General features: G+C 41.9%; 1 protein-coding gene across 3 annotated transcripts in view; it reads right to left on the bottom strand.

Annotated features, from left to right (window-relative positions):
- Positions 1–18,389, bottom strand: part of bcar1 (BCAR1 scaffold protein, Cas family member) — an 88,911-nt gene that overhangs the window by 17,289 nt on the left and 53,233 nt on the right. For all 3 annotated transcript variants that reach the window (XM_028586379.1, XM_028586376.1, XM_028586377.1), the window contains one exon: positions 4,493–5,026. In XM_028586379.1, the coding sequence (XP_028442180.1) occupies positions 4,493–5,026 (534 nt within the window). The remainder of the gene's footprint in view (positions 1–4,492; positions 5,027–18,389) is intronic.

An 18,389-nucleotide genomic window follows, 5' to 3' on the forward strand; every position in this document is an offset into this window, starting at 1 on the left:
ATTCTCCACTCATATTGCACTTAATTTTGATAATGATTGCACATTTTCCGTTAAAGGTGCAGTAGGTAAGACTTATAAAACTAACTAACTTTCTGTCATTTTTGCTGAAACTAACTAACCCTATGCAGAGTATGTTCCATATATATATATGGAACATACTATATATATATATATATATATATATATATATATATATATATTATTGCACAAGTACCCCATCAGGCATTGTACCACAAAGTACCACAAATATTGTTTAGTAGTATTAGTCACACATACATCACTGCAGCCAATACACACACACATCTTATCTTTTATTATTCATTAATTTGACTGAGTTGAAGGGGCACAAATGAGAATTTATAAGCTGTTAAGCTTGCGGTTTGGTAACCTGTACCTTCTGCCTGATGGCATCAGCTCATACTCACTATACAGGACGTGATTTGGTGATATACTAACCTCTGGGACAGTCACTCTCTCCCTGGTGAATATATGCCCAGGGTAAGTCACTGTTACATGTCCACTAACCCCCTTCAGAGGTAATTAGGATGAACACCCAGAGTGGTGCGTTAGTAGCGGCTGCTACAGGCTGCACTATTCATTACAACCTAAAATATGAACTTTTGGAAGAAACAAAACGGTGTACAAATGAGTCCTCTATTCCCAAGTGTGTGGGGAATAGAGGACGCTGAAACTAGAGAACCTAGTTGTCAGGGCGACAATGAATCACCAGATTCTACAGGCTTTTCCTCCACGGAGCATGATCTCAGGAGACATCATGGCATTACGTCATGGAATATCCTATATGGGCTATAAATGGAAATGTTGGTGTAAGGGTGGGGCTAGAAGATATTGGTAGCTGCAAATTGTTCTTTCTGTGGCATGTGTGCAACAACAATACTTTGCCTTAATCATTCCTGTGACGGCCCCTGCTAGCTGTGGGTCTACTTGTTCTAACCCTGTATAACTGTGTTCAAGCTATCTGCTGATGGAGCCTGAGTTGGAGCTTCCTGGACTTTGGCCCTTCTTTGCTCTCGCTACTCTGCCAACACCATAAGCCATGTTTCTATTTTGTTTGTTCTATTGATCATTTTTGCATTAAATCACCCTACACACATTTTACACACATCCACATTAACACTAGTGATGCTACTATTTTTCATGCAAAAATGGCAGAAATGCTGTTTTTGAGCCATCAAATATGGAGATGTCCTGATTTTCTCTGTTTTGGGCAAAACAAGACATTTAAAGACATTACCTTGGACTACGAGAGAAACTAGGAATAATGACCATTGTGACATTTACTTCTTCTCCTGTGAACCTCCACGTACATTTTTCTCATCAGTTTCATCAGATTAGAATTAGAATTAGCATGCCTTTATTGACATTGCATGTTCACATACAACAAAATATTCCTGTCTCTTATAAAAGAAAAACTGTTCCCATTCACACATTACGATACAAAAATAGCGGTAAGAGGTAAAAACATGATCACACACAATAACTTGCTGGTGCACAAGTAAAGAGTGATCTTGTTTCATTCTTATTTGTCATTCTGTTTCCCATCTTGAGCATTTTGAGAATTTTCTTTTTTTTTTTTCATCCGTGCAGTTGGCATGACTGGAATTTAGCAGGAAGACATCGTGTGAGTTTATTACTTTATCATCAAAAAGGGAAATAAAAAAAACAACAAACTACAAAATGAATTGTCCTCATGCTAGAGTCCTATAGCGGCGTTTTAATAAAAAGGATGTCTTCACACTCCACCTCCCAGTGTCCCGCTGGACTGAAACAACCTGGCGAGCTTTTCATCTTGATAAGAAGGAAGAGACATGCTGGAGAGAGCAGAGAGACAGAAAAGGTAGAGAAGGAAGAGACAATACGGAGGACAAATGAAGGAAGAAACGCTGACAGAACAAACACTAGGCTCTGTGTGTGTGTGTGTGTGTGTGTGTGTGTGTGTGTGTGTGTGTGTGTGAGTTTGCATGCATGCGTGCGCGTTTGTGCGTGTGGAGGAGGACCAGTGAAATAATAGATTGTTAATAATTCAGCTCTGATCTTGTGGTTGGGTGAGTAAGCACTTTACTGCGCCAGCAGGTGACAGGCTGTGTGTGTGTGTGTGTGTGTGTGTGTGTGTGTGTGTGTGTGTGTGTGTGTGTGTGTGTGTGTGTGTGTGTGTGTGTGTGTGTGTGTGTGTGTATGATGATGGTGATGTTGGGTCCAGCTGCTCCCCTGTTTCTTAACACATGAACTTGTCCGTGTTCCTCTTTCTGTCTCAAACTGCTTCATAATAAATTCATATTCGGGAACTTCATAAATTCATAATGTTATTGTGTCCACAGAGCTTCCCTCCAAACTGTATTTCTGTGGGAAACAATCTCTCCAACGGCATCACTGGACACTAAAGGTGGATGTGTGGCCTCTTAGACACTGTTGAAAAGACTTTTTTTAGAACAGCTATATATGAATGTGGGAAGAGACGCTGGTTGAGCAACTGCAATTAGATCTTGTAATGTGCACAGCACCAATGATCTTTTATAGGACGGCATGGCATGGAAAGAGTTGTAATTTACCATGGTGACCCTCTGCCTTGAGGACACAGTCTAACTACATACGACCACAGCGTGGCGCTCCACAGAACATCTTAGGATGCTTTCACACCTGAGCAGTTTGGTCCATTTTAACGGAACCTTGGAGCGTTTGGTCAGATTGTGCAGTTGGTTTGGGGCGGTGTGAAAGCTCATTCAAACTCTAATGCTTACCAAACAACTGAACTGTGGTCAGCTTGGAAACGGGGGTCTCTGTTCTCTTCCAAGTGCTTTATAGAGTTCTGCTCACTTTAGGTGAAAGCACGATCCGACCCAAATATAGGCAGCAAACTAAAAAACAGAGCATTTACTAGCCTGCAGTTTCAACCTCTCACACAATTCACAGCCGTATATATGATTTAAGGGATGATAACTTTCAGATCTATAAGCTATTGTGAGCACACATCACTGGTCGTTTGTCATCTGTCTCTCATCAGGGCCCGCCCTCTCCTTCGCTCGCTGTCTGTCAGCTGCTCACATTGTTTGCCTCCTTTTAAAATATTAGAAACACTAAAGCAGAACCAAACAACCTAAGCCATTATAAATTTGCCCCCGAAAGTCTTGGTCTCGTCTCGGGGTGTCAACCACCCAAAGTCTTGGTCTTGTCTTGGTCTCAATCCCTCAAAGTCTCGGTCTCAACCCCTCAAAGTCTTGGTCTTGTCTTGGTCTCAACCCCCACCAAAGTCTTGGTCTTGTCTCGGCCCCCCAAAGTCTTGGTCTTGTCTCGGTCTCACCCCCCCAAAGTCTTGGTCTTGACTTGGCCCCCCAAAGTCTTGGTCTTCTCTCGGTCTCAACCCCCCAAAGTCTTGGTCTTGTCTCGGTCTCAACCCCCCAAAGTCTTGGTCTTGTCTCGGTGTCGATACACTCTGGTCTTGGTAATGACTTGGTCTCGGTCTAGGTGGTCTTGACACTGTAATATAAACTGGGCCACGTAAAAACTCCCTGAACCTCTCCACTGAGCCCCAGAACAGAAAGAGTCTCTCTGATCTCTAACTGCCTGGCAGATAGCCAATAACAGTCTGCAAACTTTATCACACAGCACAAAGAGCAACCTTGAGTTTTGGCTTTGACAGAAAATAGAAGCATACCAGAAAGTAGTGACAATAGCAGGAAGTATGTGTGCATGATACACAAACATCCACAGCTCCGGCCAGGAACAATTAGACTACATGATCTATTCTCATCTGCTGCTTCAAGATGGGTCATTTAGAAACTGACTTCAGTAACATATTCTCTCTCCCCTTCATTCCTTTTCTTCCCGGTTTCCTTTCAGTTATTTGCATTTAGTGTCACATAAAAAATGACTTAAACTGATTCACTGATTATCAAAATAGTTAATAGCCATTAATTTGATAGTTGACAACTAATCGATTAATCTTTGCAGCTCTATCAAAGAAAAAATGTCATGTTATGGAAGGAAAAGAGCCAAATTCCTCAAAATTGAAATATGTCTTTGCCTGCGGTGTCTGTTATGTAATTATGTTTAGCAAGATAAAAACAGATATTGATTTTGTAAATTTGGATGATGCTCAAAGACTGAGAAGCCTGTCATGTGAAACATAAATGAGTTATCTTGAGAAAACCAAAAAGCTCTTTAGAGACAAAAAGCTCTTTACCGAGATGATTTGTAGATATTTGTTTGCATATACAGTTTTGGTCTTTTTTCATATTTTTTGTTCATTTATTTTATTTTTGTCTTCTTTTTTCTGTTATTCCTGTATTTCTCCACATGACTTGTATATGCGAGACTGGAAGATGTCTGCTAAATAGGCTGGTGGTGTCTTGTAATCCCATATGGGATGGGCCAAATTTTTGGCATAATTCAGAAATAAAATCAAACTAACTAACTAACTAACTAACTCTATCCATCCAATAATGTTTTCCACAGAATTACTTCACTTCCTTACCTTGCCCACTGCTGTGGCCTTGCTGGGGGGTCCTGGAGGGAGTCCGCTTGACCGGTACAGATTCTGTGGACTGGGTTTGGGGCCGTGGGAGGGGGGCATCATGTAGATGGAGTCAGGGTTGGGCTGTGCGGGGCTGGGGCTGGAGTAGGCCGGATGCATGGGCGTGTACTGTGCCGAATGGAGGGGCTTGTTGGGATACCCGGAGGAGGAAGTAGCGCTGGCGGCCGACGACGGAGAGGGGGATGGTTGGGCGTAGGCGCTCAGAGGGGGGAGGGGTCGCTGGGAGGAGGGACAGGAAGTGGCTGGCTCTGGCGTGGAAGGCGTGGCCTGCTGCTGCTTGCTGTCGTACATGCCGACCAGAATCTTGAGGCGGTTGCCGGGGACGATGCCTTGGCGACCATGGAGCGAGCAGAGCCACCAGCCATCCAAACCCTGCGTGTCCCGCTCCAACACCGTCATGATGTCCCCCTTACGGAAGGACAGCTCGTCCGGGGACTCGGCCACATTGTCGTACAGCGCCTTGGCCAGCACGTTCTGCAGGAGAAGGACAGGTATACGTTAGATACATAATGTACACTGTCGCCATCTATGATGAACGGATGGCCAGCAGCCGCAGCAGCTCACTGTTTACATGACTTACATCTTTAAAGTGATCTTAAATTAAAACCACAACAGCTAGAACATTCATTCTTTTGCAGCAGAAAGCTAAGGCTGTACGCTCCTGATGACGTCATCACGTTACGTGACAAAACCGCAGGCGGGACATTTCTATTGAAGATTAAACTTTAATAACACCTCTACAGTCTGCTCATAAAAAAATAAGCATATCTCAACAACAAAAAAGAATCTTTAAGATCAACATGTTTTGTGTGTTTATTTTATTTATGACACATTTGTATTCATTATTATGGTTTATTGACTTGCATTACCTTTTAGCTTAGGTTGTACTGATTTTAGAGCTATGAAGTATTTGAAGATACTCCAGGATATAATGAAAAATACCAATGTAGGACCGTTTCTATTGCAGAGTTCAAAGGGTTAAAAGTAGCCCTTATACAGCGTAGCAACAGGTGAACACGTGGCCCCCGAGGCCGGTTTGTAACATGTCTGTAGAGTGTGGAACAAGAAGAGCTCCAGCGGAAGACACAACAGCTCATTGTGTGCTCTATGTCTATTCAAAGTTTGCCGTCTCAGGGTTTTCCCTACATTATAAGACTTAGGTGCAGAACCCAGACTGTTCTGGGCATCCGTACCGTTTGATTGTGGTTACGGTTAAAAGAAACCAATACTGACTGTTGGATGTAAACTGTAAACTGTGCCATTTCCTAGTCACAGGTTTTGTTGTCTTAAAAGCAAGATGTAATACCGCCTCGCCACCATCAACAATTTATTTTTATTTTTTGCAGTTGTGAGCAGCTCTTCCTGCAGTACATGCTGGCTCAGTGGTGTCCATCAACCGCACACTCCAAAATGAAGCACATTTTGTATGCATGCTCGCTTTTTTAAGATACTTAGAATGAGTATGGAGTATGCATTTGGAGCCCAGCCGCTGTGTGTTGAGCCACGGGGAGTGTGTCTGTCCTTCCATGTGAAGAAAAGAGAAAACTCTAACATAATTAGAATGGCAGCTACAGCCATATCCTAATTCATTTTCATAAATAACACGCTGTTACGTGTGTTAGCATGCAGCCGGAGAGAGGGCAAAGTCCAAGGACACTGAACTGCTATCACTGCTTGATCTCGGGTAAAGTCTGAGCTCGACAAACCGACATAAAACCATAAATACGGTTCCTAGGGCTAATTGATATGAGTGTGATTCATATTCAAAAAATATCTGATCCTGCAGTTTTCCAACATTTAGTGAACAGAATGGGGATCATATCGCACTGCATACATTATCATCATTCATTTACAACACAGCGACAGCAAACACACACACACAGTACACACATACAGTACACAACACACATAGAGTACACACATACAGTACACACATTCACACAGCAGCAGGAAGCTCAAGAAGTTTCAAAGCCACATGATGGTATAATAGAAAATACAGTTCTAAATAAATCACCCCCCCCCCCCACACACACACACACACACACACACACACACACAGTGTGCAAACAGAAACACTTCCCTTCAGTCTCTCTGAAACTAAACCAATATTTGTTGTCCACGTCTGCTCTCGGCCTGCTCTCCTCCCTTTCTGACTATTACAGGCTAGTACAGCCTGTGCCGGCTACACACACAAACACACACACAGACACACACAGACACACACACACACACACACACACACACACACACACACACAAACACACACACATACACACGCAAACCTGAAACCTCCGGAGCACATATACCCAAATTGGACTTTTTAGTAAAGTCGGAGATAGTTGAACTTTTGTAATGAATATTTGAATTTTCATATTGTGGATTTTTCAATGAGAACGAAAGTGGATGTAATTTTAAGAAGTTTGTATGAGGTAATTGAACTTTTTTTGCCATCTTTAAACCATATCAGATACTAATTATTATTATTGAAATCAGAGGCTTAAAACATAACTGAGGGGATCTCCTGACCAGCAGCTGTACCTCTCGCATGCTGGATGTCTGGACACATCTGTGGAAGATTGCCAAGGATGATCAGATTATGCAAAAAGATTATTTCCCATTGTATTACAAGAGGATATAAGGTGTGATGTAGATGAGAACTAGACTTTATCTGTCCTGTACATGAATGTAGAGTATAGTGTACGTATGTTTTGTTCTGCATTACTAAACCAGAAACACGTGGCGGGTGTGCTGGGTTAAATGCTGAGGACAAATTTTGTTTCAATGTATGTAAGTGCTGAGAAATGACAATAAATGTCACAAAAGTTTTATTTTGTGCACTTGGAATTACTCTGCAGAAATGGTAAACAAATCAATCTCTGATTCATTTCTGTGACATATACTGTGAAGTCGCAAAATCCATGCAATAAAGAAGTGACCTTCTTTCTATGGTAGTGGAGACTTAGTTAATGCAAAATTAATAAAAGATACTTTTACAAAGATAATAGGGATCTGTATTGTACTGCTACGTGTTGCCGGTGTTGTTTTAGGCCGTTGTGTAATGTGACTGAGTGTTACTGTTGGGAGACAGATGTCTCGTTGCATTAAGGATGGGAGATGTGCTGGGCTGCAAGTCAAGAGAACTGTGAGTAGCCAGCTGGTGTCCCTGAGGTCATTAACACTAAGGAGTGTCTATGTGTGTCCACTGCTCCAAACTTTCTTTTTGCTTTGAGCAGTTATCCACAAAAATAGTAAAATACAGTAGATAGACCAGAGGCTCTGGTGTAGTGTTTTACAGTATAATAACCAGAGATGTGGACTTGAGGGGGGATTCATAAGTGTGAATGTTAGCTGTTAAATATAAAATAATATAATATGATGTCACGTTTCTGTCTAACTATCAAGTATGCTATGCAGTGGCAGCAGCGCAAACTAGGGATGTTCCGATCCCAATCACAGTATCGGATCGGAGACTTTTTTAACTGATCGGGGATCAGCATTCACAACCAATTACCTTACTCCGATCAGGTACATCAGGCACCTGACCAAGCGTTGCTTTGTGACGCACTGGGAGGGAGAATGTGTTGATCAAACAACAACTGCAGCCGCTGGGTTACTCTGACACGGAGTCAGTGATTCACACTGTTGCACTCATTCAGATATTCTGTATGTGCCTTATCTCTCTCTCTCTCTCTCTCTCTGTTATTCTCCCTCTGGGTTTCTCCAGTATCAGTGACTGTTCGTACACACACTCCAGAGCCAACCAGCTCTGCTTCCAGTGGGAGTGCTGAACGCGTGGCTACTGAGGCCTGACACTGTCAGGGTTTTTACCCGCCATTTTAAGGTTAAGGTGCAGCCCGCGAGCCGTTTTGGGCACCGCCTAAGCCAAAGGAATGCAACTAAAAAGACTTTTCTCAATCTAATGATTTAGCTTTAAGTTTTGTCTTTAAGCTTTTTGAGTGTTATTACTTGCTCTAGCTTTTTCCAACGCTTTAGACACAGATGCAGAAATAATAATGGTCCAAAATTATGAGAAAAGCAGACGCAAAACTTGAGACAAAATCCCACTAAGAGACACTGGCTAAATTGCATTTTTCTCTTGAAAAATGTCACATTTTCTTGAAACCCACGGCAAATTCATGCACCCAAGTCTTCCACAAAGCTAGGGAAAACACTGTCACTCTCTCACAAATGTGCCCACCACACACACACACACACACACACACACACACACACACACTGAAGGATTACACCAACACAAGGCCAGTTTTAGAATGTCATTATCTATAAAAATGCAGACATGGAAATGTGTAAATAAAACAGCTTTTCATGAATTGGACACCTGGACAGGAATCACTCACATGCACACACACAGAACACAGAAATCCTGTTAGTCCATTCCAGTGTCCAGAGAAACAGGAAGTGCATGAGGATGATTCACACAGCCTCCTGATTGGAGGATGAGTCAGTGACTCGACCCAGAGCTTTCAGAATCACCCTGAATAGATTCTCATGCTCTCTCTATTTCGGTCTCTTTAAGTTGGTTGAGAGCAAAGATTCAGCCCAAGTTTTAGAATCAAGTGAAAACAACTCCAAAATCTCTCCAACCTCTCCTCTCAGCAAAACAAAGGCCACGCCGGCTGACAGGAAATCACAGGGTTTATGGGGAAATAATGTGGTCTTATGTATTATGTACAATTTATAAGAATAAGAAACATAATAATATATTACAGTAGGTGGTTTCTCTCTTGTGTGTCTGGTTGTAATTACATGCCTATAGGCCATAATACAGAATCTATTTAGGATTTCTACATAAAAGATATTTCGTAATGTAGTAAATTAACCATTCAGAATACCAAAGTCAGTGATTACATAGTAAGTTCAGGAAAAATAAAAAAAAATGTAATTATTATCTGCAATATAAATGCACAATTATCTTCATGATTGAACGCATGATTTGTTCTCTTGGAGCTATAATGATCCAAATTCTACCACTAAGTCTTTTTTTGGGTTCATTCTAGAAAGGGAAAGTTGTCTTATGCTCTTCACTTAAAATACATAAAAACAGTGTCGATCTTTTGGTGGAAACGTACGACTATAGTAGACTAAAGGACTATAAAGACAACACGAGCCTCCTTGACCATAGGTTCCATTTGCAGCAATTCTCAAACTTGACCCAGGTAAGATAGCCGCCATATGGTTCCATCCCAGAATGGCAAGTCAGAATTGCGTGTCATATCTATTGTTTTATATCTATGGTTGCACAAACAGAGTGACTGTGGCAGACTGTAGGAAAGCAGAGATGTGAAGCTCCCGTCCCTCTTGGGACAGAACGTGCCTACACTTGCTAAATATTTCTATGGTTACTGACTAAATTCCACAGCTGAGTGGTCTTCTGCCTAAATACAAGGCCTGTCCTCACTTCTGCTGAACAACTGCTGCATACCAACCAACACACTGTCCAGTGAAACCGCAGTGTGGTCCGGTCAGGTCATGGTGACATGTTATTGGATCCAGGATGTGTGAAGGTGCTTCTGATGTGTTCGACTCAAACAAGAGATCAGCTCAAACTCCTGTCCAACCACAGCAACCAGAGGCTTATACCAAGCACTCATTCAGCGTACAGCAGGATTTTTATCTGCATAGAGACATTTTTGGCACCCCCCCAAAGAGGTTTTAGCCAAAGGAAAATCACCAGCACCAAAATGTTAAGAACTGAGAATAAAAAAAACAATTCAAATCCTCTCTAAATGAGCAATGAGCAATTTACCAAACAACCGTTGTACAAGCAGGACATCAACTTGAATATGATGTGTATCAAATTGTCAGACATAACCTGGAAATCCAGACCCAAATCTGAAAGATTAAGGGTCTGGTATTGAGTAATGAAAATTGCCCAACTCGAGGGGCGGCACCAAGCATGCGTTTGAAAATCTCACTGCACGCAATTTGATAACTTAACCAATCACAACAATACACAGGGTGACGTATCCAGAGTCCCATAAACTACCAGCGGAGCTAACTGGTAGATTAAACACTTAGCTACCAGAGGAGCTAACTGGTAGAGTAAACTCTTAGCTACCAGAGGAGCTAACTGGTAGATTAAACACTTAGCTACCAGAGGAGCTAACTGGTAGAGTAAACTCTTAGCTACCAGAGGAGCTAACTGGTAGAGTAAACTCTTAGCTACCAGAGGAGCTAACTGGTAGATTAAACACTTAGCTACCAGAGGAGCTAACTGGTAGAGTAAACTCTTAGCTACCAGAGGAGCTAACTGGTAGATTAAACACTTAGCTACCAGAGGAGCTAACTGGTAGATTAAACACTTAGCTACCAGAGGAGCTAACTGGTAGAGTAAACTCTTAGCTACCAGAGGAGCTAACTGGTAGAGTAAACTCTTAGCTACCAGAGGAGCTAACCGGTAGATTAAACTCTTAGCTACCAGTGGAGCGAACTGGTAGATTAAACACTTAGCTACCAGCGGAGCTAACTGGTAGATTAAACTGTCGTCATCTGTTTAGCTCGCCTCTGGCCCGCCTATATCAGATACACCGATGTGATTGGTGCAGCTCAGCTACAAGGGCATAGTTAATGAGCATCATTACTCAATGCCAGAGTGACTCGCTGAGCAAATTCAAATTATGCTCTTGCGAGTACTCTGGATTTCCAGGGTAGGTAAATGCATTGATTTCTGTCAAATAAGGTAACAAGACTCATCCTTTACTGTACGCAGACCGGTAATGCTAACTGCCGTGTGTAGTCCCCCCCACCAAAGGCCCATTCTGAGCGAGGAAAACCCCTGGTACAGGGGTGGTTTACGTACTGTTTCAGATTCTGACTCACCGTGACAACAATACCGTCCGGTTGTTTTTATAGGAATGCCTAACATGAGCATCAGCACCAAGTCTCGGGTTGGAACTGCAGCTCTTACAGAAGTTTACAGAAAAAATAGTCTATATCGACGACGTTTCATTACCGGGATTGTTGCTGTGCCGCTGGAAATTCTGCCGGATGGCCCTCATTTTCGGCCAGAGGTCCGTCCCCTTCCTCTTTCTTTGTGTTAGCGTTCTAAACTCCGGTGGATTTACGAGGACTATGGTTCCTATTGACTATGGTTCCGCAGAGCTGTGGAGGAAGGTCTGGCAATGTGAGACTACAGAACAAAGGACAATTTGAGAAGGCTATAATATTATTTTGGGCATACGGATCTTACATTAATGGTAGACATTTGCGTTTGAAACGCACCACATAGCTCAAGTCAACGCCAACCCTCCTCGACTTTCGCTTCAGGACTGGACTGTGATTGGTTTGCTACACAACAACACAGAAGAAAGAATTAGACAAAGTCTAAGCGCACTCAAAGTCGGCCCTGACCATGAACCGGTTTATTCCCCCCCCCCCAATATGATCCACAGGACAGTTTTCCATCCTCCTATCTAAACCAGAGAAGTTAACGGTCGCGGTTTGAAATACGTCATTAACGTTGTGAAACGGTCCCAGTTTGGTTAGGTTTAGGCACCAGAACTACTTATGAATTTGGCTTGGGTTAAAATCTGTACATTTGTTACATTACTTCACTTCTGGTTACGTATGTTATGCATATTTTTTTTATTTTATGAATGCAAGTTGGGTCGGGGTAAGTTTTCCTCAGATCCTTTTTGGATCAGGTTCAAAGTAATCAGACCTGTGAACACCTCTGAGAGACAGTAAAATGTTCCATCCGCAGAAAGCAATGGAAAGAAAAAAATGCACACGTGAATTAGAGTTGATGCTTTGACATTTGGTCTGCAACGTGTAGCCACAAATATCTCAAGTATTCAGTATTTATAGTTGGCTCTGGGCCAAAGCGCTTGACGTACCTGTTTTGTACATGTAGTAACATTATCCACGTAACATTTAAAAGGTGCTGTATTCTGGCGGTAAACTTTTATCAGGCACTTTGAGTGCTAAATCCACAGTTTCAACCTCTAAAAAGCCCAAATGAGCTGTATGTTGACATGGCTGGAAGCCTGCAAACACCCTCGTCTGCTAATCAGCGTGAGAAAGCCGTCAAGTAGACACTTACTGAAGTCCACTCAGCAGAGGCAGTCTGGGAGTGTGGAGAAATGGGAACTCAGTGGGAGCTAAATCACATTACCCAGACCTCTCGGGATAAATCCCAGCACAATCAGGCCCCAACAATGTGGTGTTGCCACACCGACCGGTTGCCAGGGCAACCAGGCTGCCGCCAGGCGACAGCGTAGGCTCAATGGCGTTGTGTCGTCAGGGAGATAAAAGAGAGAGAGCAGAGGGCAGACAAAAGAGATGCAGAGGAGTTTAAAGAGCTGCAGGTTACGTGACGCACGGACACTTCTCTGATGATTTCACTTCCAGCACTAAACATCTGATAACCTTAAATCACTTTTAGAGCAGTGTATATATTAAGGTAACGTTGGTGTATTCGGGGCACTGTGCAAATCCTTTGAGCAGGACACGGGTTCATATGAATTCTAGAGTTTTTGTCACTTCATCCGATGTTTTTGGCGCTTTTTTTGACGTTTGTGTGGCCTCTTTCAATGTTTTTGACTCCCTTTCCGGGGCTTTTTCGGATGCTTTTTCCAATGTTTTTGAAGCTTTATACAGCGTTTTTGTTGCTTTTTTTCTATGATTGCTAAGGAACTTTTTTGCCAACTTTATTGGGGCTTTATGAGGCCCAAACTGTAGGTGAGAAAGCTTTGCGAGACATGAATAATACAGCCAAAATATTAGACTTTTTCTCTTAAATTAAAGCATGTCTATATGTCTGGCCCTTGATGTGATTGTCATTTTCCAGTGAAGTTGAGTTTGACCCCCCTGACTTAGAGTCTTAGTGATGATCATTGTGTTGTTGCTTCCCTACATTTCTCTTCAGCCCATGATCAATATATTTATGCAAATATTGATGCATATGCAACATAAATGTCTATATAAACCTTCCACTTTAAAAGACAGCACATACTTTGTTCAACTTATCCTTTTACGGAGACTTGATTAGGGCTGCAAATAACGATTATTTTCAGTGTTGATTAATCTATCAGTTATTTTCTGGATGAATGGATTAGTTGTTTGATCTCTAAAATGTCAGAAAATGGTGAAAAATGTTGATCAGAGTTTCCCAAAGTCCAAGATGATGTCCTCAAATGTCTCGTTTTGTCCACAAATCAAAGATATTCAGTTTACTGTCCCAGAGGAGAGAAGAAACTAGAACATATTCACATTTAACAAGCTGACATCAGAGAATTGCTTCTTTTTTTAAATAAAAATGACTCAAACCAATTCATCGATAATTAAAATAGTTGCCGATTCATTTAATAATTGACAACTAATGGATTAATCTTCGCAGCTCTTGACTTGAACAATATTAACATCCTAATGCAGCAGTCATGCATGCAACTGCCAGGACACATGACCTACGTTTCCTGGAGGAATGTTAATGGGATAATATTCATGAGAACTTTTGCTGCATTTTGAATAAAAAACAAACAAAATCATGTGGTCAATCACCACGCACGTTTGGACAAAAGTATGTCAATCCCTCCTTTTGTCAAACATTGTCAACTTTAGGTTTCTGCTGTTACATCACATGCTGAGCTCAATGTGAGCTTGAAAATGACAATATCAGTGGGTTTTATTTGGTTCAGCCCATTTTAGAAGATTACTGCTGACCAGCCATTCATTCAGTGTATATTGTTGTCTCTAGTGTACAGTATGTGTCTATATTACTAATTTGTCTACTGAACGTCTACCACATGTCTATTTGTTGAATGTATAGAGAGTTAACACCTACCAAAGTCAAATTCCTTGTGTATGTAAGTATACTTAGCCAATAAATCTGATTCTGATTTCCATTTATTATAAAGCATTAGCTTAACTTTGAGAAGAAAGGCAGCAGACATGATGTTCATATGCATCCCAAAAAAAACTTCTAAAAGGGAAGAGAAAAACATTATTATTATTATTATTTTTTTTTTTTTTACAAATCCACAAACAAAGTGATGCTGGAATCATTCATCACCATTCTGCTGCTTTTCTCTATTTTATATCATGACATCAGCTTCGAGAGACATTAAGCTCTTGGGAATATCTGGCATTTGAGTTAGTGAATATGGAAAACAATAAGCAGATAAATCAATTTTGAAAATGAGCAGTTGCCGTCCTATCCTTTGGATGGCTGGCAGTTATCAAACAGTACATGATTGGTTGTCTGTGAAGTGACCTGCTGTTTCATAACAACACCTTTAGATTAGATACTTCATCACTTATGGAAGTGGCAGCATTAACCATGTAATGACGACTAGTTAATGTGATATGCATTTTTTTTATTATCAAGACTAAAATAAACAGGGCTAGGTGACATTGTTGTTTGTCAAGTTGTTTTTTTAATACCATATCTAGCCCCTCCAACTGATGAAAAGGGAAAAAGAGAGAAAGAGAAAGAAACCAAGAGAGAGAGGTGTCCAGTGAGGAGAAAATAATGTGAACAGCTGGTGGAGCGAGCTCCGTACAGACAGGTCGCTCATCTGTGTCAGTGTGTGAGTGTGTGTGTGTGTGTGTGTGTGTGTGTGTGTGTGTGTGGCTTAACATCCTTTGTCTCTTGCCTCCTATTTGACCCCTGGGGACAAATACTAGCCTGCCACAAGAGGTTTTCTGTATGTATGTGTGTGTTTCTCTCTCTCTCTCTCTCTCTCTCTCTCTGTGTTTCTCTCTCCCTCAATTCTACCCACTCTGCCGTTTCTGCAGCAGTCACAACTAATTTCTGCTCTTTCTCTTCCTTTGCTCTTGTTGTTCGTCTGCTCTGTCCATCTGCCAGCTCTCCTGTAGTCAGTGCAACAGCCCAGTTCTCCCTGCAGCCTGGAGGGAACCTGGCTGAGCGGGGGCTAGGTAGAGCACAGTGGGACTCGTGTCTAGTGACTAGTGTGTTTCCAGGTGAAACTCTGTCCACAGTAAAACCACGACGGACTAACAGCCAAGTTCTTCTACAAACAACAGCCAACATCTGGTGAGGAGTGGGACAGACAGCCACCAAACCGTGATGTTATGACTGTTCAGATTATTGTCAGCGGCTGTTTATTCTGCTGCGTCTACATTTAAAATGATTTATCACAGAGAATGCTGTCTTAACTTCAGAGCCACACACTCGCCTGGGACTGGATACAGACACAGCTGGGTGCTCTGCTCTGCCTGTTCAACCTCCATCAAATCCTGGCACTTCACTACAATGTTTGCCATTACATAATTATTAATATTAAACTCTTTTTACCCAACAGTATACATTTATGTCCTGCATGTACAGTCAAGAGCAGATCCTCTCATCCAGACAGTCAACAAAGTAATCCCTAACAACATGCCGCACAAAAAACTAAAGATGCAATGTGAGCATAACAGGACTTGTGTTGGAGCCCCCCCCCCCCCCCCACACACACACACACACACACACACACACAAGGAAGGAACACACAAGACGTTCGGTCTCCCCACACACAAGATAGAAAACAGTCATTAAAAACACACAGAGTACAAGTGTGTTGTATGTTTTGTTTTCTTCACAATGCAAATTCTGTTGTATAATGTGTATTTAGTTTGCCTCAGGTAGTTTTTACTGTACTTGACCGTATTTGTATGACATGTCAGACCTAATGTTTTAAGTGACAAAGTGAATCGTAAAAAATAAAAGGAGGAATTAATGTAGCGCCTGCTTTAAATGGCAAAAAAACAAAACGATCCTCACGCTGCAACCAGACGTTTGACATTTTTGCTTGACTTACACTATATATAAGATAGTTTCATATAAACAGACAGTTTACCACTTGAAAGTGAACTGTTCCGCTCTGCCTGACAGTAACAGGTCATATACAGGTGTGTGTATATATATATATATATATATATATAGTGTATCAGCTCTTCATTTGAAGCTATTTAAGTTTCACAGAGTGACATACTCAATGTTTTCATAGCTGCACCATTTTATTTACAGTGTAAAGGTAATATCCCAGATCTGTTGAGCATCATTTAAGTCCCATCTAGTATCTTTGGACACATCCACTAGAATTTGAAATGAACTTCTGTGGGATTTAACTACATTTCCGTGTTCCAGTAACTTGCCCCCTGTGTCCTTTGACTGTGTATCATTGCATAGCTGAGGTGTGTGTGTTTTTCAGTATCCCTGCTATTGCTGAAGCGAGTCTGAGCCTGTCTCGCCCCCCCCCCCTCTCTCACACACACACACACACACACACACACACACACATACAAACACATACACACACACTTACTACAGCATTCCACAATCTCCACATACAAACACACAACTCTCCTATTACCTCACATTCCAGAGGTGTCACCACATACACACAGCAACAAAGCATGGCAATCCGTTCCCCCCCTCTTTCTCTCCCTCTCCTAGCCTCCACCTCTTTCTCCTTCAGTCTGTCCTTCAGTCGGTCCTACCCTTCCACCCCTCCCTCTCTTCCTGACCTGGCACGTCAGACTGTTGTTGAGAAAGAGTTGTGAGTGCAGCTGATCCGTAGAGCGGCAGAGAGAATCCTGCGGCCAGGACACTGACGCTTAGAGCATGTACTCAGAGTAGGCTCCATGGACAGGGCTCTCTATTAGTCACCCATCATAATACTCACTGCTGTGTGGGAGCACTGATGTGCTGTAATGTTCTGTGGTCCAAAATAGAGCTCGGAGGTAAACCTTAGTGCTGTGAATTCTGAATGCATGAAATTGAAGGAGAATAATTAAACGCTCCTCAAACCTCTTCTGTGGCTCTGAATAACCCTGATGATGATGTGTCCGAACATTTCTGGAACAATCCAACTTTACACTTCATTTTATGCTGTGATTGGCCAGGTGTGTGGGGGTGAGAAAGTAAGCTGGGTTTGAACGCTTCCTGTGCCTCCACTTCCGTCAGGGACCATTCGGAAAAACTATAAACACCTCCGACATGTTCAGTCTTACAAACTAATTCTGTTGGAGCATACCCCAACCCTTAGGTAAGAAACTACTGAGTTGTATCATGGGAATTGTAGTTTTCAGGGACTTGCAGGGGCGTCAATCTCATTTTAGTTCCTGGGCCACATACCCCTAATTTGATCTCAAGTGGGCCAGACCAGTAAACCATTCCAGAAAGATCAGAAACTTTATCTGCCAGAGTTTCTTGTCAGTTTGATGTTGGCAAACGCAAGTTGCTTCTGCTACAACAGCGTTTTATGGCCCAATGTAGGAAAGGAGGAGGGGTAATATTCAGAGAAAAAACTCTAGAATTTCTAAGATTAAAGTCGTAAATTCATGGAAAAAGAACTCAGATATTCTCTGAGAATGAAGTGGTAAATTTGGAAATGGAATTAATTACTTCTCTGCAATTTTCACACTTTGCAAAGTCATCCAGTGGGCCTTTTGGCGGGCCAGTTCTGCCCCACAGGCCGTATGTTTGACCCCCCTGCTTTAGAGCTTTACCAATATTGGTAAATGTTGTCAATGTTTTTTCTGTAAATTCATAGTTTTTCAGTAAGGCGACTCTTTCCAAATGGTCCCTGAAGGCCCTAATGGTGCTTTCTGACGAGCCCTCTTTCATTTTTAAAAGTCCCATATAGTAAAAAATAAGATGTCCATGTCTTCTTTGATTATGAAGCAGGTGGAGGTGCTAGATAAATACTGTGAAGGTATCAAAACGCTCAATCAGAGAAATACACACAGCCCGTATTCAGAAACTGTGCCATTAATGAGCCGTCAGGCTATGTGCCATTAAATGAGCCGTCAGGCTATATATAAGTATATATGAGTCATTCCCCAGCTGCAATGACTTATACCCAGAAACATT

This window comes from Perca flavescens, chromosome 8 (assembly GCF_004354835.1).
Source record: "Perca flavescens isolate YP-PL-M2 chromosome 8, PFLA_1.0, whole genome shotgun sequence".
Lineage (NCBI taxonomy): Eukaryota > Metazoa > Chordata > Actinopteri > Perciformes > Percidae > Perca > Perca flavescens.